Source organism: Dicentrarchus labrax, unplaced genomic scaffold, assembly GCF_905237075.1.
Source record: "Dicentrarchus labrax unplaced genomic scaffold, dlabrax2021, whole genome shotgun sequence".
NCBI classification, from domain to species: domain Eukaryota; kingdom Metazoa; phylum Chordata; class Actinopteri; family Moronidae; genus Dicentrarchus; species Dicentrarchus labrax.
The window spans coordinates 9,334,187-9,360,111 of record NW_026136714.1 but is presented as its reverse complement, the minus strand read 5'-3'; the positions used below and the strand labels follow the sequence as shown (position 1 = coordinate 9,360,111).

The following is a 25,925-nucleotide window of genomic DNA, read 5'->3' as shown; positions in this document are numbered from 1 at the left end:
GGAGCGCTCATTAAGAGCAGTTTAGTTTAACGGAGTTTAATCAAGAGTCAAGTCTTCAAAACAATAATTATAATTGATTAAAATGGTTGAGAATAATTAATATTCACGGGGAAGAACTGCAACACATTCAATTAACGTTAATTAATTAATTACTCACGTCACTGAAGACACTTGTAAGACATCCGGTTGAATACTTTCAAAATACAGTGACACAAACTGGAGCAATTATGAACTTAATAGAAATTATAACGATCAAAACTAATTGTTGTCAAGTGTTCACAGTTTGAGAGACTACACTTTCTTCCGTGGGAAAATACAGAGAGTGATTGTGGTTTTAAAATATGTTCGGTATTCATTGTCGTTTTAGTAAGAAGTGTTTTTAAAATAGCTATTATAACTACTATAATTATTAAAGTGTCCTTTAATCTCCTGCTTATGGTTCTTTGTGTTCATCTGTCTGCATGTCATCTCCTGTTAAGACATCCTCAGCTAAAAGTAACCTCTCCACTGTCTCTGTCTTTCCTTTAAATCACAACATATGCCATTAATCGCTTGATATTTTCATATTATATTTAATTCGAGGCTTCAAAGTCTGTTTCTTCAGCTGAAAATATTCCCAGATTGTCTAAATGTACAAAGATAACTTAATCCTGACAGGAGTATCCAAGTTTTCAAACACTGTTCACATGTAACACTTGTTAAAAGGGATCAGAATTACGACACTTTACTTCCATCCAGTGGTCAAATTGAAGAACAGCAAATTATGCAGAATTTAATAGAAATAAAAGAAAATTTAACAATTAATGTACAATATAAAGATTCTTAAGGTGTGTTCAGACAGAAAGCAATGTGGATTTTCACATTATTCACTCCGCTCTTGGCCTTCGTCTTTTCTCTTCGCCCTTTTGCCACAGACTCCACAAGTGCCCTCTCTTTTCAGTTAATATAATAATGGGAAAACTAAAGCAGTAACAAAAAAATAGATACATTCCCAATAGGCTACTCCACTCCTTGCCATTTTCATTTGTTGTTAAAGGCTTTTTGTGGTCTAAAGTGAACTTTCCAGTGGAAGGAGTGGCTCAGCTGGGTGTGTTTGTCACTGGTGATGTAAGGTGGGAAAGCACAGCACAACTAAGTAGGTTTGTATAGTTGTGTTGGTGTAAACCAATCCATAATCCACAAAGAAAAAGTCTATTTATTAAATATTTTTTGGACTGGTCTAAACATCTGAAATCATGTCAAATTAGCAGTGCAATGAATAAAGGTGGGGTGCTGGGGGTAATTGGGCTCCTAACCTTAAAATCCTGGCTGCAGTACTGGTAGTGCTCGGTTAACTCTTCCGCATACACAGTAGTTTAGTTTAGATTGTATTTTACTTTAGTATATATTTATTATTATATGTTTCTAAATTAAAATTAACTAACTAACTAACAAACTAATTTCCACTTTGACAACCTGGGGGCATCTGAGCGACAGTGCATCATACTTTATGGGATATTTGCATGTTTTGCATGTATAATCTCTTTTTGGGAAAGTAACAGGTAACTTCACTCCACTGATTACAGCTATCATTAATCGTGCTTTTAATTTGAAATGCACCTCCAGAACGCTCTCTCAACGGTAACTAGGCAACAAGACGCTTCGCAGACGCTAACGTTAGACCAGCTAAAACTAAACAAAGAACATTTTATCTTAATTTAAGCGACAGAACAAGGGGAAAAAAGGCTTAATGAAGTTGTTAAACAGAGAAAATTAATCATCCAAGACGTGAAGTGTGTGTGTGTGTGTGTGTGTGTGTGTGTGTGTTAGACATCATGTCAGATACTGAAGGTAAGGAGGAGACTTCAGGAGAAGAAACAGAGGCTGAGTCACTGAAGATGACCGGACAGTCTCAGGTCTACACTGCAACCAGAGACACACTTTTCCCAAAGAAGATAACTCAAACTAGGACACACTCACTGGTAAATATGTCTAAATGTGTCCAACTGGGCGCTATTTGTATATTAACCCCTGCAGCTGCACCTCAAACACAACATACTGCTTTAGATAAAAGGGTTAATGAAATATCTGAAAACTGGATTAAAACAATACTGCAAATGTGCTCTTTATTCAGTCATTAGATTGGGTATTAGGGATGAATCCTTCACTTCCTACCTTCAGTCTGCAAGACCACGATCAGCTGGTGGTCCTCTATGCTGGAGCTCATGTTGGGATCATTTACAATCACACCTCCAACTCCCAGCACATACTTCAGGTAAACATCAGTTTAGCCACAGTCTATAATAAAGTGTATAATAATATGTTATATATTCAATGGTGTAAGTGATCTGTGTAGACAAGCTGCAGGTATATTTTAATAGTAGCAACATACAAGTAGCAGTGTTGATTTAAATACTGTGTATATTGAATCTTCTCAGGGTCACTGCAGTCCCATCTCATGTATGTGTGTGAGTGAAGACAGACGCTGGATTGCAACAGCAGACCTGGGCCCGAAAAGCACCTTGATAATATGGGACTCCTACTCTGGGTATCCCCCTGATTCTACGTGTATTAATGCATTTGTGTGTGTGTTTTTATATTAACCTTTGCTTTTGATGCTTAACCACATGTACGATTGATATTGCAGCATTCCTGTACACACGATGTTCGACTGCCACCCCGAGGGGGGTGTCACTGCGATGGCATTTTCAAGTGACACCAAACATCTGGCAACCCTTGGGGCTGAGGAAGCTCAAGTGAGTATGACAGCATGGCATTTTTATTTTTTATAAATGCAGGTTTTATTAGTAGCACCTGAATGAATAGAAAACAGACACAGGACTCCCAAACGAAGGTCAAGAGTGTGACACCACCAAACACTGTGACAAAAAGTCTCTTATAATGACATGATAGTGTAGGTCAGATATATATTCATACATTTAGGACCTTTGAACATTATGTCATGGTTTTATTTTATTATTTTTTTAGGATTAAGGGTCATTTTATGTGAAATAATTTAAAGAATGTATGTATTCTTATCAGATATAATATATATATATATATATATATATTAAAAACAGCTTATAGATTACTATTTCATTCTGGATTTGACAGTATGGAACAGTACAACACTCATCCATCTATTCACAATCTATTAATCATACGACAATCTTCTCACAGTGTGTGTGTATTTGGGATTGGACAAACGACATAGAAAAGCCTTTGTGCTGTACTCAGCTCAATCCTAAACATGGTTTTCAAGTAAGTAACCTTCGTCTTTTTCTGATATTTTACATCTAAATGTCACCTAACTTCATGAATATGGTATTCAGGAGATCTAAGGTTTCAAATGTTGGATTGATTTTCAGGATTACATCATTTTTAATCCAAATGATAGCACTCAGCTGCTCAGCAGCAGTGAAAGACAGGTGTTATTTTACACCAGGGTGAGTCCTGCTGTTCCCTTTTTATTGAAATACATAGATAGCTGTGATTTTATTTTATGTTTATTGCAATAATCAGCCGGTCTCTTTTTCAGGCCGCGGATAGTCTGCAATACATTTCCCCGAAGTTTAAGAAGGTAAAGATCATTGTTAAAAATAAGAGGTGGCATCGTGGTATCAGAGATGTTTCTTTCTTTTGTGACAATGAGTGTTTTTATTAATATTTTAAAGTGTTTCAACACATCACAGCAGTTCTCTGAATCAGCCACCAGTGGATTTGATTCTATGTTTACGCAGACTTCTCCTGACAACTCTGTCAAGGTGGCTGGCAGGTCATTCAGCCAGTCTGTGTTTCACTGGAGAAACCCTCAGGTCCTTACAGCAACTACAAAGGGAAGCATTGTGGTGTGGGATGTGATAGAAGACTTGGGTCCAGACCAAAGCCTCCCCAAAGACAGAATCAAGTTCATTCTTTTACAGGACAATCCGATCACTGCTCTCACTGTAACTGACAGGTAGCCAGAAATATTCATCATTATTGTTTTGTAAGACATGTATTTATTGATTTCTAATCTCTCTTATGTTTTTTGTGTCGTTTGTTATTACAGTAGTATCGTGATTGGTGACACTCAAGGCCATATCAAGTTTTATGATGAAAAATTCAGGCTTCTCATTTGCTACAGCGACTTCAACCTGGACGCTATTGTTTCCATTTCCTTTTCCAAAGAGTGCACTGAGGCATACATGGAGGTTTGCGCTGTGGGGGCAAAGCCATTACTAATCAGGTAGGAGAAATACTGTCTATCTTCAGTCTAAACTGTTATGTGGATTTCAAGCTGGCCTCTCTTTTTCTGCAGGAACTTTGTTGTGTCCACAGTCAGTTCCACAGTAGTACACGTGAATACACAGAAAGGCATCCCTCAAATCCTTCTGCAGGAGAATTGTGAGCCTCTACATGCAGTGGCCTGCCACCCCAAACAGCCAGCTCTAGTCATGGGCAATCAAAGGGGTATTTTAAAACTGTGGGACTATAACAACAAAGTGATGATCTGCAGCAGGGTCTTCACGACAGAGAAGCAGATTCAGTGTGTCACTTTTGACCCTCAAGGTGAGCCAAAACGCTTACTGACCTTCTTTGCAATCAAACAAATGTTGCGTATAAACCAGTGGCAACATGAATCTGCAAATTGCTGCCTTTTTTTGGTCCCTCAACAGGATTATACATGGCAGTTGGCTTCGGCAGTGGAGCTGTTCACATACTGAATCCCACCACTTTACAAAGTGATCCAGAGGAGTGTTTCCATTACGCTAAAGACAGCATCCATCACATTACTTTCTCTTCTGACTCAAAGTATCTTGCCACTGCGGTGAGTGATTATGAAGTGTAACGTGTCTGGGCGTGTTATTGGCAACAGTGGTTCTGGACTGGAATTTGTGATATATTGTTAAAGCTCTTCTTATAACTTTAAATATGTATGTGTTTATTCTTGTGTTTACTGTTAGGATGCTGGAAAAGCAGTGACGGTGTTCCGCCTGCAGACCAATGAAGACTCTTTGCCTCGCTGGATGTATGTAGGCAGATACCGCTCCCACTACAAGCCCATCAAAGACCTCCTTTTTGGGGTTCACCTGGACAGCACCCAACCCAGACTGCTCTCTCTGGGAATGGACCGCCGACTGGTTAGTCTGCCTTGTCAGAGTTGTAGAGCTGTCTAGCTGACTTGTTCTGTGTTTTTGTGACGCTGTTTTTATGCCAAATGTTTAGCGCACACACCTCCTTGTGAATAATAGGTGGAGTATGACCTGGAAAACAGTGATGTGAATAATCTTCTCATCTTGAGCTCGGAGCAAATTGAGCAAAGTGCTGTGCCAATGTGCATGACTTGGTATCCTCCCCTCACCGCGGAGCAATTTCTTCTCATCGCCTCAGACCGATACAAGATGAAGCTTTTCAACAGCACTACCAAGATGTGCAGGTCTGTGAAATACTGTAACAACATTGGACTGTTTGTTAAAATGATATATATATATATCTGACTCATGGCAAGTACTGGAAAACTGTATTATTATGTGTTTTATTAAAAACAGAAAGACGCTTCTTGGGCCAACATATGGCTCTCCCATCAAGAAAGTGGTGCTTCTTCCCATGTCTAAAGAGGTTGAGACAAATTCGTATTACCTGGCGTACATCACAGAGGACCAGGTCAGTGCTGGAATTCCTTTGTTGTATTTTATTAAGTAATCTGCTATTTTTTAAGTTATTTTATCAAATAACAAAAGAAAATCTAAAGTAAGTAATTTATTACTCTTAGAAATAAACCACAAGTGTTTGTCTTTTATTTTATAAAAAGCAAGACCAAGCTGTTGCTCTTGTCGGTGTTAATTATAAATCTTTGTTCATGTTTTTGTGTGTTAAGTGTCACAAACGTATTATGTGAATATGTTCTGTTTAATCCTGTTTTGTGAGATTGACCCCGGGGCCTTTCAACTGTATTTAAATGTAGTCGTGTTTGGAGCCCAGTTTTGGTAAGGCCCACCGATTACCATCATTGATATTGCCACAAACAGTGTAATGTATTTCCAGGTGGGTCTCCAGATTTTGCCTCTGGACGGGAACCCCTACAGATCCAATGCTTTGATCTGCCATCCGACAGGGGTGTCTGCTTTTGCCTGCTCCCACGATGGCCGATTTGTTTTCACTGCAGGAGGATCTGACTGCACTGTCCTGTCGTGGGAGATAAGCTTAAAGTAAGGTCCAATAGTAACCGGAGAACCAGAGGAAATGCATGAGCAGTGTTATCATGTTTTCCAGAGTTTAACCTCTTTCTTGTCGTCAATGAAGTGCGTTGGAGGCAGCAGCTACCTTGGGAGGAAAGGACCTGTTGCCCTTTTACACTCTTTTAAAGGGAGGCAGAGATGGCTTATTCTACAGGGTGAGTTAAACGCTTCCTTGCTCTCTATGACTGCAAAGTGTAAAGTAAACAGTCACGGGTTATTCCATTAGCTTGAAATGAGCATGTTACCTCATATTGTCATAGTGCCAAGCTTATTAAAGTTGTGCATGTTATTTTTTACTTAACTGAAAGAATTTGTTGTTGTTTTTTTGGTTAAAGTAATTTTATAGAAACATTTGTGTTGTGGTTTTACTTTGTTATGTTAGTATTTCAGTGTGCTGGTGGAACATGGTTTCTCTACACAGTGAGAGTTTTATTGAGCTTTTGGATTGGTATTAGTAGTTATTAGTGCCCTTCTGTAGTATCATTGAGTTGGTCAATTTTATATTGATTTCCCTTTTACATCAGTTTGTTTGATGGTGAAGATGACTGGTGGATGTTTTTGTGGCAGAATATAATATTCAACATACAAATGTTGTCTGTAATTGAACAGCGTTGCTTATTAGGGGTGTAAGAAAATATTTAAAATATTGTATCATGATATTTTGTTTTGTGATAATTGACTGATTTTTGTGTTTATATACTGTTTACTAACTATGAGCGCTATGATGTTGCAACTTCAAACTCAGATTGTATTCATATGTTGGTGTGTTCTTTATATTATAACAGTTTTCCTGAAATTAGATTTTTTTTAAATTGCAATCTATCACCTTGCTATCGCAGTATACATTGAAATATGTTGATATATTGAATCATGACCCCCGGTATCGTAATGTATATCGTATCGCCAGATCCTTGACAATACAACGCCCTATTACTTATATTCACATATATATTATATTTCTGGATTATACAAAGCCACAAGATTAAGTTTTTAATTGTAGTTTCTCCTCCAGCTAAGATTTTGGACGGTCATTTCTGATACCATTTAAACCGCAGATCACAGATTCTCAGTTTTCTACGCTTTTCTGTCTTTAGGAGATGGAGGATTTTTTCTATTACTGCCAAGTCCGCCATCAAGGGACTGACTCAATGGAGAAACGACAAACGTCTACCAAAATCCCCCTGTCAGAGGTTCCCTCTTTAATGAGAGCTTTGGCCTACTTCCCTACTGAGCAAGAGGTACAACGTTTGTAAATCAAGTGACATATTTCAGTTTTACAGCTCAGGCCTGTATTTACAAACTGCTTTGTTGTTATTTTTGTATTTACAGATAGAAGATATGCATAACGAGGTCAAGTTCAGCAAGTATGCAGAAACAGGACAATATGTGACCGACATCGACCTGGAGGAGTTTATCAAGCTGTACGTCAACCACCGACCAGCTTTCGGCATCTCTAGCGATGAGTTTGCTCAAGCTTTTCATGTCCTTGGTCACTGTGATAGTACAGAACAGCCTATTCTGAAAAGACACGAGCTACTAGAACTTCTACAGGCTCGAGGTACGCTGCAGAAATGGATTAGTGTGTTTGTTTTTAGCTGTATTGCTGTCAAAGTCTTGATTCTCCGTTCCAGTGTCCACACACAATGTTTATGTTTCATTGTCAATATGGCACAAAATCACAAATTGATATTATCTGTGACAGGAGAACACATGACGGAGGAAGAGGTGACAGAGTGTTTCACAACACTTTTAGGTCTCAAAGAAGAGGAAGAAGAAGGAGTAGGGGGAGGTTCTGAGCAAGACAAATCTGACAGTATGTAAAAGAAACTCTCACTCACAAACCATAATCTGAGAATTAACATAACAGCTGATAAACAACCTCACTTTTTGATATGTGTGTCCAGGTGGAGACTCAGAATATTCACTGGAGTGCGTGATCCCAGATGAGATTTCTGTGGAGACGTTTACAAGTCGCATCCTGGGCTTCCCACCATTCTCGGCAGAGCAGCGTGGAAGGTCTTCCCCTCCAGAGTGATAAAGGCAATGAGCCTCAGACTCTTCTCCTCATTTTCTTTCCATAACTAGCCTAACAGAGATGCTGGATTTTTTTATGTATTTGAATTCAAAATATGATCGAAAACCTTAAGTTAGATCCTCATGTCCAGCTTTGTCAAATACTATATGAAATTAAATACATACAACATATAAAATGTATTTTTTTTTGGGCCTTTTTATTGCCTTTATTTTGATAGGACAGCTGAAGATAGACAGGAAAGGGGGGCAGAGAGGGGATGACACGCAGCAAAGGGCCGCAGGTCAGATTCTAACCCTGGGCCGCTGCAGCAAGGACTCGGCCTCAGTACATGCGGTCGCCAGCTCTACTGACTGAGCAGACCGGGCACCCATAGAAAATGTATTTGATGAGTGTCCCAGTAGCTCACTGGGTAGAGTAAGTACCACATATCAAGGCTGAGGTTCCTCATGGTTTGAATCCAATTGTTACTATAAAAATAAACAAAATCCCCCCCCAAAAATAAAATAAAATGTGTTTTGTAGGGAAAATGTAAAAGTATCTGCAGCAACTAATGGTAGTTTGGATCCAAACTAACATATTAAAACAAGTCACACAATAACACAGACTCACGGATCAAGGTCAAGTTACTCCCCTATTCTGCAAGGAAAATTAAGTTTTTTGTCAAATAAAAATGCTTCAGCTTCCCGTCAGAAAGAGCGGTCTGCAGCAAGGTAAAGAGGTTTAAATATTCTAAATATAGCGTACACTCAGACTGATTTTGAGATTTTTAGGTGGGCGTTATTGTAGGTGGCTTAAATAGGTTTTGCTGCAGCCCCCACTGAAATAAGGAGAAGTACCTCGTACAACTCCGCTTCAACTATCCCTTTTAGAAATAGACTGGATTACACTTCTCCCAACATTGGTTTATACAACTTTATTACACCAGTTGCATCCAACATTTAAGGGAGAGAGAGAGAGAGAGAGAGAGAGAGAGAGAGAGAGAGAGAGAGAGAGAACTGTGCAGTGGGGATCTCTGCAAGCATTAATTTCTGTTTCTAAATGTAATTTCATGGATAAATTATATATATAATTACATAACTAAAAAAAGGCAGCAAATGCATCCATCAATCGTTATTACAGTCTCTTAAAGGCTGGATAATGTTAGCCACATACAGAAGTTGTCGTTTACTGTCACCGACCTGTCGCTTCTGGATTATTTTGAGTCCATTGGTGGGTGGGGCTCTGACTCCGACCAATCAGAAACGAGTTAGCACAGGAACTTCCTGCTTCGGAGAGACGAAGCCTGCAAGCTGTTTTCTTTTTGGTCAGCTGGTCCTCCCCCCAGACTCTTAGTTACGTCAACTATCTAATAAGACAACAAGTTAACTCGGGGCTTCTTCTTTTTTTTTTTTTTTTTTTTTAAATGAGTGAATTAAGGACTCGGACTTTACAGCACGAGGCTGACAAACTTTACCCAGCAGCCTCACGCGCGTTGTTAGCGAGCCTCATGTAAGGGAGGTTTATTGTCCTAGCTCGCTGGCTAACGTTAGCCATTTGTCTGGTTTGAGTTTTGCCGACATGGCTACTAGAGAGATGGCTTCACGGCAGAGATACCGTCGCCCACCGACGAACATAAAGCAGGAGCAGGAGGACGACTCGGACGCCGAGGAGACTCACCTGGGGCTGAGGAGATCGGACGGGCTGGAGTCTCAGATCATCCACAGCGGACACTTCATGGTGTCCTCGCCCCACAGCGAGCACCCACCGAAGAAAGGCTACGACTTCGACACTGTCAACAAACAGACCTGTCAGACGTATCATTTTGGGAAGGCGAGCATGTCCCACCTGTCCATAGACGCTTCCCTCACCAAGCTGTTTGAGTGCATGACCCTTGCCTACAGGTGAGTTGTGACTCACTGCCATGCATTCACCTGGGAGAGGGAGGGGGAAACATTAATGTTCGCTTTGTTTAGCTCTTCAGTGCTGTGTAGATCAGTAAAAATCCTCAGGCCTGAGATGCATTGGTGTGAAATTGCTGTCACGAGTCCCCCCCCCCCTTCATGTAACTTCCTGATTGTCCACCCATGAGTCTGTTGTAGTGCAGTGGTAACCCTTTTTCACTTAAATAAACTCTCCATTTAATGTGCTGCATTCAAAATTCAGCTTTGAAGCATATAAATGTTATCAGACAAATGTAAATAATCTGCAGACATAATGCCCCTGGGGACTAATACTGTATTATATGCTACATTGTCAGATTGTTATTAGTACCTCTGTGGACCTGAATGAAACCATCAGAAGAAGTTTACAGGGGAAATCTCAAGTGGGAATACTAAGAATACATGAAATCTGAAAAACTAAACCCTAAACCAAAAAGGCTGGAGACAACTGGTTTAAATAATTAAATCATTGTAACTAGTGCACAGTAAAAATCTCTGAAATATAGTTGATTAAAAGTATAAAATAGCATAAAATGCAGTAAAGACCAGTAATTTAGCAAGTGTACATGTCATTTTCCATCACTGGATTGTGGGGACATTAGGAGCGCTTTAACATGTCTTGCCAAAATTCCCACGGGCTGTACAAGTCCTAGATTGGATCAGAGTGGTTTGACACCATTCTTTCTTTCATGACAAAAGAAATACAAATTTTAGTTTTGACTGTGCTGAAAGGCAACACTGGCATGCACAACTTGTTTAGTCATTTAACCTCATGTTCTGCTGTGGATCAGGTGTCAGAGCAGATCAGAAAAGTGTGTGCATGTCGGGCGGGAAATATGGACATTTGCTAAATTAATGTAATGTATGAGACCGTTGGTGGTTTCCTGTGTGAATGAGATTTTAACATACTGGGTATCAGCTGGCGAAGGTGAGAACAGCTTTTATGGTGACGTCTCTCTCTCTGTCTCTATCGCTGTGTAAACCAAATATTTTGAGAATTTTAGAGTCCAAATTCTTTTTGGGAGGGAGAGATAGCAGCAGTTAGTCTACTACTGATACCAAATGTGCTCTTTAACATGGCCGCTCTGACTTTGGCTGCTCGACTATTATTATTTGTCTGGAAATTATTGTTTTAAATGTCATTTAGTCAATAAAATGTCACAAATACTGACAGAATGAGTCACCACAGCTCAAATCAGTGTCCTCAAATCATTTGTTTAGGTGTTTATTCTGTAATTGTGTGAAACTGAAAGATGTAAACAACAACATTCATTCAATATTGGGAATTTTTACTTAAGAATTTACTAAAATTATTAAATAAAAATCCACATTGAACTTGACAGAGAAATGTCAGCATTACACCCAACTTAAAATAACAATTATAGACTCTTCATAACGGCACCACCTAATATTACAAAGCTTTTGTTCTCCCATCCTCCAGACCAAAGCCTTAAATTAAAAGCTATAATTCATAATGCAGCCTTATGTATTTATAGGCTTTATAGACACTGTAAAAGTGTAGTTGGTGCAGATAAAAGTTGGGTTTGTGCAGTTGACGGCAACAAGAATAAAATGCTGGTCTCACGTTACCCATAGTTCTCTGTTTACAGCTGTAGTGTTACTGTAGCGTTCCTGCCAGCTGCTCAGAGGATTCCCCCCAACTTTCCAAATGGCACCAACTTGGATTCTTTTGGAAGACTATTAATAGACCAGGAAGGCCCCTACTAACTACGACCAGTTACTGTTCTGCTGTTGTCATCCGTCCGAAACGGAGAAGTGATGAGTATTTATGTGCAAGAGAAAATATTCACTCACAGCAAGAATATTGGCAGAAGATTTACCCTATAATCCTGCCTCTGTATTGTTCATTGCACCAAGCAGGACTATCTACCTATGTATTTAAACAGCTCCCAAGGACTCGTACAGTACTCAAACAGAAAGAAAGCACACAAATGACAGCAGGAAGAAATGGAAAAGACTTGACAGGAAGGACGGACTATAAATAATACAGCACGGGAAGAATGGAAAGAGGGAAACTGAGCTAGTGCTTTTAGATTGTGAGGATTTTCCTATCAAAACAGATTGATTTTTTTCTTCTTGATCTTCCATATTTCCCGTCAGTTAAAAGGAAATGTAAGCATTGTAGTAGTGCAGCAGTATTGATACACTCAGATGTAAATTTCATACCAGTGTTCTTCGTGGCAACTTGGTTGTTTATTATTGCTTGTTTGACAAAATTGTACAAAATTGTGAACAGACGTTTGCACATACTGAAGCCACAGCCGTACACACGAAGCGCACGTGTTGTTTCCTCTGGGTTTATTTGACTCCTTGTCTCCATATCACAGTTGTAATTATCATTCTAACTTCAGCTTGACCTTGGCACATTCCTGCTTGTTTTTTTCCTTGCTTTATTTCTTGAGGTGTTTTCAGTACAGTGCCAGTGTTGATCAAGGTGACCTGTACCTTCTTTTTGTCTTTTTAATTTATTTGTATGCTTGGACTCTCAGGGTAGAGTTTAGCTTTTTTCTGTGCCTGTGGCAAGAGACAAATCCCAATTAGTGTCATTTAGTGTGAAGCCTTGGCTTTAGGAGTCAAATGAAGGCCAGTCCCATAGCGAAACAGTCATCAGACATGTAACTCATGTCGCCAACTGGAGCTTTCTTAACAAATCCAAATTAAGGCATTGTGTTATTGCGAGGTAGTAGACTGAGTGTTTTTGAATTTGTTTTGACTGACACAACTAACACAAAGGAGAGCATTATTGTTGAGATATTGGTGATGTATTTGAACAAGTTAACACACATTTCACTGTTCATTTTCTTGTCTTTTCAGTGGTAAGTTGGTGTCTCCCAAATGGAAGAACTTCAAAGGTCTAAAACTACTTTGGAGAGACAAGATCCGCCTCAACAACGCCATATGGAGAGCCTGGTATATGCAGTGTAAGTTTCATGCGGTATCCATAGACTGTATTGATAAGTTTGCAATGACTTAAAAGGTCCAGTGTGTAACAATAAGGAGGATCTATTGGCAGAAGTTGGATATAATATCTATAGGTACGTTTGCATAAGTGTATAATCACCTGAATATAGAAATTATTGTGTCTTTGTTACCTTAGAATGAGACACTTTTATCTACAGATGCCTCGGGTTGCCTTTCATGGCACCGGCATGTTGAATCACCATGTTTCTACAGTAGCCCAGAAAGAACCAAACACTAGTTTTACATTAAGGAGTCTGTGTTTTTTGCACGATCTGTGGTCACCTTAGTTTCTCCTTGGCACTTGGAGGGGGATGGTGAAGCAAGGGAGTTGCAGTTGGCAATTATACTGCTAGATGCCACTGAATCCTAACCACTGGACCTTCAGTTTCTTTAATCAAGCTGCAGTGAGGACATCCGGCTCAGATACACAAATCTGTTGTCAGAAATGGTAGAGGGAGTCCTTCATAAATCAGAGGCTTCAAATTGATAAATCTACATTTCTGCACATATTACCCACTTCAGAATCCAGGGTGTCACCAGACTTTATGTTTCCTCCCAGTTCACACAAACACATGACAGTACTTGCAACATTATCTGTGTAATCATTAGCTATTATTGTATGGAACTGAGTTCTTTTTTTTTTCAAGATAAATATTGTCACAGTCTTTTGCAACTTCCTGTAGTATATTTTGTTTACATACCATGAACAGTTTTATGACAGTGACTAACAGCAGCTCTCATTCATGTCTCATAACTGTGACTGTTCACCTGAAGCTGTTGGCTATAGTCAGTAAACTATAGCCAACAAGATGTCAGTAAAAAACTATAAATGGAAAAGCCAGATGTTAGACATAGACATAGGATGCTTTCCTTTAAAATATAGAGTTTGTGTGTAATAATCTAGATTATTTAGCATTGTGTAAAGCATGTTTTGTGAAATTATTAGTATTCTTTTGTGATGCTTTCTGGGTGTCTCGGATGGTGATGAAGAAACATTTGTGATATTTATACCTTTTAAAGCCATGGGTGCTATATCGTAATAATTTATTTTGCAAATGTAATTTACCAGTATAAAAAGATGCTCTGTGTATTACAGCTGAGGGGGATTTTGACGTTTGTTTTTTTTACCCCTAGATGTGGAGAGAAGGGAGAATCCTGTTTGTCACTTTGTGACTCCCCTGGATGGAAATATGGACTTGGACATTCATCGCCCTGCTGAGGTTAAGATCCTCCTGTGGATCATTTTATGTTCAGTCTATTAAAAACATGCTTGTTATTTAGTTTTATGTTTCCTTTCTCACTTCCTTTTTTTGTGCTGTGTGTTTGTTGTAGAGTTAATTTTCCATCTCCCTCTTTCTTCTGCAGGCTACTGCCACAGAGGGGAAATGCTGGAAAAGAAGAATTGAAATTGTCATAAGAGAATACCACAAGTGGAGAACATACTTTAAGAAAAGGGTATTATACTTTATTATTCAGCTTTTTATAAATAATGTTTCAGTTTTGTCAGGGGGGTACTGGACATTTTGTAGGTGTATCCTGTTTGTTTGATTGGTCATAAAACATTTACATAACGTGGCACTCACTACTTCTTTTTGTAGTTACAGAAGCACAAAGATGAGGACCTCTCGAGCTTGCTTAAGGTATGCAGAACTGCATCATGCAATGCTCAACTCATCAAAATGCTGTTCAACAGATGTCTCTCTCTGTGTGTGTGTGTGTGTGTGTGTGAGTGTGTGTGTGTGTGTGTGTGTATTTATTTATTTTTTAATTTATATATAATATAGATATATATAATATATTATATATATATATATATATATATATATATATATATAATATATTTTAAAAAGTGCATGAAGTGTGGGGAGAAACTGTTAGTTTAGTGCCATCACATGTTGGCTGTACTCAACACTGCATGCTTGTGTGTCATTAACTGGCTTGGTGGTTGCATTTTCAATATTCGAAGGGGCCAGAGGAGCAGTTCTCGCTGTTTGGGGAAGTCTCTCCAGACATGCTCCGTGTCTCCTTTTATCAGGATGAAGAGACCGCAGCGCGTCGTGTGCCTCGTAAGCATAATGAAATGCCTGCCCCTATGGAGATGGACCCCCTCTTTGACATGGATGTTCTGATGTCTGAGTTCTCAGACACATTGTTTTCTACGTTGGCCTCGCACCAGCCCATAGCCTGGCCCAATCCAAGAGAGATTGGTGAGAAAATCATCAGCTGTCTATTTTGTGAAATCAATAGAGACATCCTAATTAGATTTTTATTAGATTGTTTTCTCTACATTTGAGTCTGTTAACGAAGCTCTCTAAATTATGTAACATCTGAATGTGAACGTTGCTTGTGGCTGGATCTCAATATGTATCTGTCAAAATACTGGATGTCTTCCCCCTTGCTCTCCCTACCTCTGCCTTCCACAGCTCATGCAGGGAACGCAGACATGATCCAACCAGGACTCATCCCCTTACAACCCAACCTAGACTTCATGGACTCCTTTGATCCACTCCAAGGTAGCACTAAGGCACAGTAGTGACTGTACACACACTAATTATGCACACTTTAGAGTAATCATGCGCACATGTTCTAGTAACTCTGCTACAGCAGTTTGCTTAGCCTAACACAAAAAGTAGTGTGGTTTTTACTAACCTCTAGCTAACATAGAGACTCTTGTTCCAGACTTATTTCACAGCCTCCGTCCGTCCATCTTCCCCTCTGTTTCTCCCACTGCATCATCTGTCACCCCTCTACCCAGCAGCAGCTCTCAGTCACAGGTAAACACCGACCCAAGGCACAGTCCCTAACACACACCACCATGATGAGAGTTTGTGCAAGGGCTGTGTTATTTTTCCTAGATTCGAGAGTTTTCAGTCAAAGGATTTCCACCACACCTTCTATCACATTTCTGTCTTAATATGGTTACACAAAAAACTATGTAACATAATAATATTACTAAACTATATTTGCATAGCACTATTCATACATGACTTGTGGCTCAAACTGCTTAACATTAAATGTATATTCTCATGAGAATCAAACTCAAAATATGGCTGAATTCTTTGCTTGTCTTTCATGCTGTAATCCTTGAATCGCCCCCAGATGTAGTCTAATCAGCCATATTTTGTTGAAGTATGCTTCAGAGTTTCTATTGGATCCATATACGCAACTTTACTGTAGGTCCTTGTCTGACTTTTAGGTACAAAAAGATAATAGTACATTTATCTGAGAGCCATGCAAAGTTATATTTAAGCAGCATGTTAGTATAGTTAAGGGTACATTCATTAACAAGTTTAAAACAAATGAATGGATCCAGAAAATCTAATATTCAGTTTACTGGAAGCCAGTGGAGGGACCTAAAAAAAGAGTGATGTGACCTTTTTAATTTGCTGCAGTTGAAACTTATACAGATAGCAGTATCTTTAGTATATTTTGTAACATTTTTACGTTGTTCAGACTTTAAGCATTATAAACTTTGCATCTGCATGAAATGGTGGAAAACTAGGGGTTTAGTTGGTTGTAGTCAACATTGCCATTAAAGTCTTCTGACATTGTCGTTGCTGATGGATAAACCATGTAAAAGGTTTAGAATATGTAGTAAGACATAATCTAAACCAGCACAAAAGAGAACATTTCCAGCTAATATGAGCCTGTAAAGAACTGTCTCTCTACTATATCATATTGCACTAGAAAAAAGGACTAAGTGTTTGTTCCCTTTCCTTTGTCATCCCTTGCCAGGCCCAGTTAATGTCTCCCATGCAACTCACAACCAATCACATCTCCCCTCCCGGCCCCCTGCCCATCCCCTCTCCCATGGCCAGTCGAACTGGTGGCGGTGGTGCTGATGCTGCCTTTGTACAAAACTACATGCCTCTGTTTCCTGGGCAAGTGGCGCCCAGTGATCAAGCTGTAGTTTCTGCCGTTTCTCAGCCATTATCCCATGATCCTCTGGCACAGTGCCTCTCAGGTCGGGACATGGCCTCAGCGGCACCCATGGTTCCCTCTCCCTTGGACAACACCTCAGCGCTGGGTGAAACTGTAGCACCATCTGTGATTACACACACGGCTTCTTCTACTGTGACGCCCAGCGAAGCAGCCACCACCTTCAGCCATGGCTCAGACTATAGCTCCTTATCCAAACAACCTCCTCCACCTCAACTCCAACCCTTGGCTCCATTGCCTGCCACTTCTGTCCAGCACCCTCAGACTTTTGCCCTGCCTCGCCCCTTTCAGCCATCCAGTGCCAATAAAAACCGCCCTGTGCAAAGGATTGCTCCTGCTAACACCCTCCCCTCTTCCCACCTCATCCTCACAGGTCTGTTGTCTCTGATCTCAAGATTATTCATTCTGTATTTGGAAAAAGAATTGCGCATGTAACTTTGTTGATCTGGCAGTGGAGCTGTATCACTTAATTACCACAAGATAGCGCTCAAGTCATAGTCATTAACAAAGATGTTGATGTAGAATTGTATGCATATCGGAGTCACTGTAGCTGTGGCTTGATAATGTCTTTTGGCAACCACAGAAACTCTGAGGGAACTGTATTGGTATTTGGATAGATGGAGAAACATTTTTTTATGTTAATTTTGTTTAACAACATAATATCCACAATTTAAACATAACATCAGGATTTTAAACTTTCAAACCAAAAAGACCGACTGTAACTCTAATTAAAGCTAATATTGGGCTAATTATATTTACAAAAATTGGTTGTACATTCTGCTTTTAGTTGGGGATTTTTAGGGTGGGGAAGTGGGATATGCCTTTATTAGGGAGCTGGTAATGTCAGGTAGCTGGTCAGCACCCCCACCTCTGGTACACTCATGGACCAGAGGTGCTGCTTTTGTTTTAGTAGCTTATCTTAGTAAAATTCAGTTTCTAGATTTTCAGTTGTGCTACTTATAACCTATTGAGCGTTGTGTTTACAGTAAAGTTCTGTATTGATGGAAAAGTCACTGAGGAAAAAGAAAAAAATATTATTTATGGATATTCACGTGTAAATCCACATAAAACTAACACTGCGGTGCCTTATTGTCAATGTTCACCCTTTCAGCTCCTTTCCCAGGTCGTAGTAACGATGTGATTGTTACACCAACACCTCTGAAAGCAGATGTGGTCCCTAATACCGTAGTGGTCATTGCTCGTTCTCATCTTGGAGGGGTATGTTTTCAGCTCTGTGTGTGTCATCTTCACTATTTTAGTGTCTTCTTACACCACTGTGAGTCTTGGGTATTTAGTTGCCATTAGAAAATTACAAAACTGCAACATTTAGATAATTCATAAACAGGACATTAAACGTTAAAACTCAAGTGATCAGTTACAAATTAAGAAAGATCATATTTCAGTTTTGTGGTTCTCGGCCTTGTACGTCTTTTTTATTTCTGTTTGTATTGCCTATTTGTTCTCTTTTCATGTATCCTGGACTCATGGATTCCACGTTGTGTCTCAGACGCAGAAGTCTCCGCAGCCGATTGTCCCCAAAGAAAAGTCTTTTAGCCGCAAAAATCAGAAAGTCTCATCTAGTGTCGGTGAGAGTTCACTCTACACAGAAAGCACATCATAACTCCAAACCCACCATTTCTTACAAGTTACAAGTTTGTTTGTTTTTTCTTCCTTTCAGTTCACAGTCAACCGGGATCAGGTCAAGGATCACCGTGTGCGTTTGATCAAGTCCCTAGTCCCCAGTCACTGATTAGCAGCAGCAGTACACCTCTGGTAAAGAATGAACAAAATCAGGTTTGTGTCTCTTAACATAAATGGTTTGCTGGCACTCTGTTTTTGTGAGCATATTATTATTTTAATAACATTTAAGGGTTTCACAGGATTGGGCCAATCACAGACTGAACTTGATTCCCAGGCAAATGAAATCCTGTTTGTAACATCAATAATATTTCTGCTGTTCTGCTATAATATATGACACACTCCTCAGTAAGCCTTTGTGTAATATTTCCACTTCTGTTGTGTGACAGAGCCGAAGGACAACACACATATCTGCTGAGCAAAAGAGACGATCAAACATAAACATTGGCTTTAAAACACTCTGCAATCTGGTTCCCACTTTGAAGTCACAATCAAATGTAAGTCTGTGTACTGGTTTGTTTTCATAAAACATTCATAATAGATCATAATTATTTAATTGGCTTTCTCCCTTCCTCCCATGTTTGTTAACTTTGTGCATTTAGATCACAAATGCAGTCACATTGCAGAAGACAGTGGAGCACATTGGGAAGCTCCAGCAAGAGAGGCAGCAGATGCAGGAAGAGGTCAAGAGATTACGAGAGGAGATAGAGGAGCTCAACACCTCCATTAAGTATGTTAAAATGTTATATCATGGTCTGTATGAATACTGAATACTGGCTGCAGCATGTCCATTAATTCCTGATATAGGATTCCTACTAAATAGTTCCAGTGAAATGGAAATATCTGCCATTGCCAAGTCATATCTAAGGTTGGTCCTATTTACTGGAGTAGTAAACAACCAGGTTTCCATTGCATAAAAAATATTATGGGATGGGATTGTTCCAGGGATTAATCAAACCTCCTGGTATCACCAGGGAAACAAAGTTATGACTGCTGAAAAACATGAGATTTTGATTGCAATGAAACACATAAAAATCTAAATTATCTTAATTTTTTTCTTTTGACAAGTGACCATGGTATAAATAGGATAATGTCCTTCGAGGTGTCCATTATCAGGAATTAATGGACGCCACAGAGGGAACCATCCTGCTCTGGCTTTCCGTGATCAGTTAATTCCTGATAATGTACCCTTCATCTGGCATAATACATATCTCTCACTGCTATTATGAAAAAAAAAAAAAAAAGTTGCACAGACACTTAACTCTAAACTGTTTATTTTTCTCCTGTCACTGTTAAACCACAGCTTGTGTCAGGAACAGCTTCCTGTAACAGGGGTTCCCGTTAGGCGGAATCGCTTCGACCACATGCAAGAGAGGTTCAATGAATACGTAAAGAGCCGCACTCTTCAGAACTGGAAGTTCTGGATTGTATCCTTCAGTGAAAGAAAATATACTGATGTACGCTGTTACTGCTTAGTCATAACACACAGTATGGTGTAAGCGTTTTGCTTTGATCTGGAGCAATCTTTTGTCTGAGAAGTGCCTTGTTCAGATCAGACTGTTGCATAACCGAATGATCATATCCTGTGTCAAGCACTGCAAAGGCAGACTTAAGAAAAAGTACAGGTTATACAACTGAATCATTTCTAAAATCTTCCCATTGTTCTTGAAGAAAGCCAAGCTACTTGAGTCACACTGTATTTTACAAGCGGTTTTGTTTTGAATGTTTATTTACTAGTGTTGTCAAACGATTAAAATATTTAATGTCATAGTTAACTCGCAATTAATCGCACATTTTTATCTATTCTAAATGTCCCTTGATTCCTTTTTTCCCATTATTTTTTCTCATTTTAATGCTCTTTATCAACATGGAAAAGTGGATGGGCTTGCTTTGTGCAAATGTTTTTTTTTATTGAAAACAACATTGGCATATACTGTAGTGTTCAATTTCACACTAACATTCTCATGTGGAGCAAATAATCTCTCACACATACATACTGTCCATCAATAAAAGGGTGAAAAAAATCCTTTGTCACACAAACAGCCCCTTCAACAGCCCTTTCTAAGGGATCAAAACAGGGCAATACAAAATAAAATTACAAAGTGCACATGTAAGGTAAACTAGGACTCAGCCTATAGTGCAGTTAAACCATGGCTTAATGCTTAATTGACGAGGGGGCGGACAATTCGCATCAGCTGTGTGCTTGGCCATCAAGTGGTATTTCAGACTAGACGTGCTGCGATGATAGCTCAGTTAAAAACGGCAAAACACACAGATCACTTTGGTCTTGTCAATAGAACCATTTGGCAAAAGAACGTAAATCTTGCGATAAAAAAATTGACGCTGTTAAAATGGGTTTGCGTTAACGCCGTTAATAACGCGTTTAACTAACAGCACTATTATTTACCAAATTATTTTGAAAGTACAAATGCTTCCCACTCTGGAAGGTGTTGTCTACACACTGAGCCACTCCTAGAGCACCTCCAGCAACCTGTTCACATTATCTTTTGAATGTGGCCTATATCAGATTCCAGTGTGACCAGGTTACGGTCCTGAAGAGACCCACATGCCATCAAAACGTAGACATCAAAGCCACATGAATGAGGATATGACTGTTCACACTGAGAGTTAAGCAAACCACACATTGAAGTGGTAAAATGGCTACACACGTACATGTTCACACAGTTGGTCAGGCAGAATTACATTTGTCTCACTCTGTAGTGTAATTGATCCTTGACCGTCATCCATTGTAGTTCAGCATCATCATCAAGCCTCTCTTTGAGACATTCAATGGTATGGTGTCAACTACAAGCACAGCAGAGCTGTGTCAGACCACGTTGCAATGGTTTGATCATCACTGCTCCCTTCCAGTGCTCAGACCCAGTAAGTAAACAAATATTTCTCCTTAACAGATGGCACAAGCACACACACACACGTACATCACTAGCCAACCTACTCTGTGGGTGCAACAGAAAGAATCAGTAGCTGTGGGTCCTTTGCAGGCCAAAGGGGATTCTACAGCTGCATTCAGTTACTCTACATATTATCTACTGCCTATCTCTCACTATCTCTGTTTGTTTTTTTCCTGCCTTTTCTTCTGTGACATAAAAGGAAACAGTTTTTTGATAATACTGTACTCCACCTTTAATCTCACAGGCAGAAACAGTGACGATCACACTTTCCAATAGTTTTTCACCTCCCACTTAGTCAAAATAATGTTGTTCCAGACTCAGTCCAACTTCAGCAGTTACACTTTTTGGATCTGATAATTCAACTTGACGTCACCAGATTTCTGTAGTTGAGTCAACTCCGCTTCCGGATGCTCGTCCTGCGCTGCAGTATGAAGGTTGACGCTTTAGCTTTTTAATTGAATTAATTGAATCATTAGACTGTTCTGCAGTCACATCCTCAGTTGTAAGATAAGAGTTTTCCCATTATCCTGACCCAGAGTGTTTAATGCAGCACTTGTGAAAAACTCCCGGTAAATGACAAACTTGCCTACAATGTCCTGGAAAACATTAAACACAAAATTTTGTCACTCCCCCAAAATTAATGTTTTCTTTAGAATCTGAGCCTTGCCACTCATTATTTACAGTTGAGGGGTTGTATTAAGCAGCCAAATAACAATCAACTAGGAATGTGGTGAGTCAAGTACATACCTACTTTGTATCCCTCTGTAAGGATATATAGCACATATAACATATATAACACTTCAAGATGTTGTGTTTTACAGTCAGATTAGCTGGGTTGTGGTTATTAAATTGTGGTTTCTTATTTTCAGTGGTGCTGAGTACCCTTCGTCAGCTGAGCACAACCACGTCCATTCTTAGTGATCCATCCCTGCTGCCCGAAGAAGCCATCCAGGCCGTCACACACACAGATATGTAGCCTTAATCTCACAGGAGGTGAGGTCACCTGAACCTTTTAAACAGCAATCATCAAAATGACATATCACCTGTTAACCTTATAGACTTTTAGCAAGGTCACCACGTCTTCCACAGATCCACGACTTCCCTGAAAAATAAATGAAATTATAAATGCAAGCTAGGCTTACTATGGTCATACATTTTTTCTGCTGTGCATTGACTCACGCAGGGAACCCCACCTTTGACACATCTCTAACAATTGTGCAAAAATGGCACCTAATATTGCCTTTACTGACTTCAGGTGAAGATCTTCTAAATGCTTTCTTGGAAGGTGGTACTTGTGGTTTGATTTTTGAATAATACATATTTAAATTTCAGTTATTTTTACAATGTAAAAACACAGCATTGTGTTAAAAAGGGAAATATTGAGTGATTGTTCATTTATGTGTTCTCTCTCATGTGTATAAAGTGAAAGGATTTGATGCAGGAGATGAATGTGGGATTTTTTTTTTAGGACTAGCTAGCACTATAGTTTTTGTTTTTTTTTGCAGGATCTGAAACCTCCCAGAAAGACTTCACACCAGAATGTAGAGGGTTGCCAGAAACATGGTCAAGCAGACCACTCATGGGCTGATTTGTGCTTAATTAGTACTTGAAGATGAGCGTCTTTTTCCATCCCTCATTTACTCAGGTGATTGTTATTTTGCCAGTAAACTATAGTGGTTTCCTGGTGGTTTTCCGTCCGTGCTCGTCTTCCTTCGTGCTGTTTGCTCTGCCCATTTCCATCCAGTTCAACTACAAATTGTACAAGAAAGCGGTCATGTTAGGTACAGTATGTTACACACATGGGTTCCTACTGGGCAGGTCACAGAAAAATGGAGCGACATTACTTACAGCCCTCATAGGGAGCATAACTGAAATAGCAGTACAGATCATATATATACTTCATTCATATGTACAGTGTTACATGATCCTAGCTGAATACACAGAAGCTGTAGGGGTCTTTTCTTTGTTGGTCACTCAGGGCTGCGCTGGTCAGCGTAATTCATTTATGAACAAATGGAGTCAGGATCCTTCTCAGCAGGAGGACATGGTGTCTGTAAAGGTACAGCTTATATAACATGGTTTGAGTTACCAATGTTTTTTTTCTGCTTTCACAGAAGAAAATAGTCTGTCGTGTTATAAGACACAGCACACAGAAACAGACCAAAAAGCCATATCAGAGTAATTTACCTGTCCACTCAGTTCATTAGTTTTGTGTTATTGGTGTTATATTTGACGGAGCACTCTTGTGAATTAGACACTGTGCAGATTTAGTCAGCATGTCTGACGTGCATCAGCCTTAAGGTCAAATTAAGTGCCCTTACTAGTGATGTCTGCAAGCTCTTTTTTTGTGGTTCAGCACTCCTCAGGCAGACGTTGACTTTGCGACTTGGGTTTTTACTTTCCTGCAGAACAAACTTAAGTTTACTCTGACTTTTACATTAGGAAAAGGCGAGGAATGGATATTTGTTATTTGATGAATGTACAGCTTTTGTGCTGCGTTTTATTTACCTGTTTAGCAGTCATCAAAATTCCCTTTTTACGGTGTACAGCAGTGCAGCCTTTTTGAGGCATGTGTAACGTTTAGCAGCCACATTTATCCGAAAATATGGATGTTACTACATAGAGAAAATGGAAATGCGCCTCTGAATGCAGCTTTGGTTGTCATGATTGTGGGTTAAAATGTTTCCCTTTTTTGGCTTTCTTTTTTTAAATTCCCTTCGAACTGAGACTTAAAACATGATTTAACTTATGACAGAAATCCCACATGTTCCACTGCAGCTTGGCATTTGTGTGGTTTGTTTGTTTTCTTTCCTCATCCTATGATTTTAAAATGTTTATGATACCAGGTTGGATTTCCAACTTTTGTTTGCTGTTTCTGTGAGGGGAATTTGCAACAGATGATGTACAGTATATCATTGCAGATTGGATCTGCCTAAGTTGTTTCTCCCCAATTTAGTATTGTATTTAATTTGTTTTAAGGAGTAAAAGTATTTTATTATGCTGCATCTGAGTGTTTTGTGTTTCTGAAAGGTTTAATATGCCTTAAATGATTTGGAATCACAATAAAAGCAACAACAATGCAAATCTTCATTTCTTATTACTTTATTTTCAATAAATATCACTTTGTTTTTAATAAATATTACTTGAATATCAGATACTGATAAGTGAATAACTATCAAGTAACTAACAAGTTTACTTTCTCATCCATGTAATACTATTACAAAAATTAATTCTTCAATAATTTAAGGCTGTGTAAAATAAATTACATTCATTACATTCTTACTAATAGGCATTAAAATCAAAATGTAGCTTTGCTGAGCCTCTGGTCCAGAAGCTTCAGCAGACATCTGAGAAACACATAGCCATCAATGTCCTGCTCAAAGCTGGGTAGGCTGCAGTCCCCACAGGCTGTCTGGTTGCGCATCTGCAGCTCCACATCCTGAATGTACTGGCTCGTCGCCTGCAGCTCACGGGACAGTTCCGGGGTCAGCGTGGACATCTTGAGCATGTTGCAGCGGAAGGTGGAGAGCTGGTGCGCGGTGAGGGGCTGCTGCTCCGGCCCCACCAGCTCCGTGATGTTCAGGGAGTGGCAGGAGATGTTGGGAAGCAGTCCGGGCGCATCCTGCAGGAGACGGAGTGAGATTAGATGCAGAGTTTCTAAGTAAGAAGGCTACATTACTTAAGTATTGGACTTTAAATGCAAATTTTGAGATACTTGTGCTTCAGTTTAGTGTTTTAATGTGATCTTCCTTTATACTTCGACTTCTCTAAGCTACAATTCAGAAGGAACAACTTATTTGGTTACTTTGCGCATTCAGATTTTACAACATATCATCGGTTTATATCATATTTTGTATTATTATTAGTTAATTGTATTATGTCTTTTTACACATTACTCTACCCAGCAGTGTGAGGCAGATATAATTGTCTCCACTTTAACCAAATATATATATACAGTAGGCTACCGCGTAAATGTTAATGCATCAGTAATAAGTATCAAACATAGCCTACCACTGACAGGGATCATTCTGCATAATGAGGACTTTTACATCTCTACTTTTAACCTACTTCAGTAACATTGCAAATTAATACAAGACTTTTAAAGTAGCCTAAATGATCTGAACACACTGATAATTACACCAATGGAGACACTTAAAAATGTGAGCACCATCACCAATAATCTGACTGTAACCATTTCACCATAAATAGCCCTGAAACTAATCTCAGTGCTCTCAGTGGTAGCCTACCATATATTTATTTTAAACTCAGTATGCTTTTGATTGTACCAACACTGAATTAT

The 25,925-nt window shown here is 39.3% G+C and overlaps 2 protein-coding genes across 10 annotated transcripts; both read left to right on the top strand.

The window, feature by feature from the left end:
- Nucleotides 1–1,605: 1,605 nt before the first annotated feature.
- Nucleotides 1,606–8,410, top strand: cfap251 (cilia and flagella associated protein 251). Of its 5 annotated transcripts, none has more exons than XM_051422502.1 (20): nt 1,606–1,961; nt 2,114–2,254; nt 2,418–2,527; nt 2,627–2,735; nt 3,160–3,240; nt 3,348–3,425; nt 3,518–3,559; nt 3,744–3,937; nt 4,031–4,207; nt 4,280–4,530; nt 4,638–4,789; nt 4,926–5,102; nt 5,214–5,398; nt 5,511–5,625; nt 6,007–6,170; nt 6,265–6,355; nt 7,295–7,438; nt 7,530–7,758; nt 7,903–8,013; nt 8,105–8,410. In XM_051422502.1, exons 1-20 carry the CDS (start codon nt 1,815–1,817, stop codon nt 8,233–8,235), a joined length of 2,829 nt encoding a protein of 942 aa, XP_051278462.1. In that variant the 5' UTR covers nt 1,606–1,814; the 3' UTR covers nt 8,236–8,410. The 5 variants fall into 5 exon arrangements, with proteins under 5 accessions (XP_051278462.1, XP_051278460.1, XP_051278459.1 ...); XM_051422500.1 differs by having other exon boundaries at nt 3,720–3,937; XM_051422499.1 differs by having other exon boundaries at nt 3,672–3,937.
- A 1,122-nt stretch (nt 8,411–9,532) lies between these two features.
- mlxip (MLX interacting protein) lies at nt 9,533–24,709 on the top strand. Of its 5 annotated transcripts, XM_051422505.1 has the most exons (18): nt 9,533–10,115; nt 12,990–13,096; nt 14,271–14,356; nt 14,502–14,591; nt 14,735–14,776; nt 15,103–15,343; nt 15,560–15,649; nt 15,816–15,910; nt 16,872–17,448; nt 18,187–18,293; nt 18,583–18,661; nt 18,754–18,869; nt 19,103–19,210; nt 19,316–19,443; nt 20,017–20,140; nt 21,467–21,596; nt 22,495–22,618; nt 23,131–24,709. In XM_051422505.1, exons 1-17 carry the CDS (start codon nt 9,793–9,795, stop codon nt 22,599–22,601), a joined length of 2,550 nt encoding a protein of 849 aa, XP_051278465.1. In that variant the 5' UTR covers nt 9,533–9,792; the 3' UTR covers nt 22,602–22,618; nt 23,131–24,709. The 5 variants fall into 5 exon arrangements, with proteins under 5 accessions (XP_051278465.1, XP_051278468.1, XP_051278466.1 ...); XM_051422508.1 differs by having other exon boundaries at nt 14,741–14,776; nt 15,172–15,343; nt 22,495–24,709; XM_051422506.1 differs by having other exon boundaries at nt 14,741–14,776; nt 22,495–24,709.
- The last annotated feature ends 1,216 nt before the right edge of the window (nt 24,710–25,925 follow it).

Excerpts from the sequence above, each read along its gene's own strand:
- cfap251 (XM_051422497.1), top strand. The coding sequence starts at position 1,815 with ATGTCAGATACTGAAGGTAAGGAGGAGACTTCAGGAGAAGAAACAGAG. Across the intron at positions 3,938-4,030 it reads GCTCTCACTGTAACTGACAG|TAGTATCGTGATTGGTGACA; the intron begins GTAGCCAGAAAT and ends TTGTTATTACAG. Across the intron at positions 5,399-5,510 it reads AGCACTACCAAGATGTGCAG|AAAGACGCTTCTTGGGCCAA; the intron begins GTCTGTGAAATA and ends TATTAAAAACAG.
- mlxip (XM_051422505.1), top strand. The coding sequence starts at position 9,793 with ATGGCTACTAGAGAGATGGCTTCACGGCAGAGATACCGTCGCCCACCG. Across the intron at positions 14,357-14,501 it reads ACATTCATCGCCCTGCTGAG|GCTACTGCCACAGAGGGGAA; the intron begins GTTAAGATCCTC and ends TTTCTTCTGCAG. Across the intron at positions 14,777-15,102 it reads ACCTCTCGAGCTTGCTTAAG|GGGCCAGAGGAGCAGTTCTC; the intron begins GTATGCAGAACT and ends CAATATTCGAAG.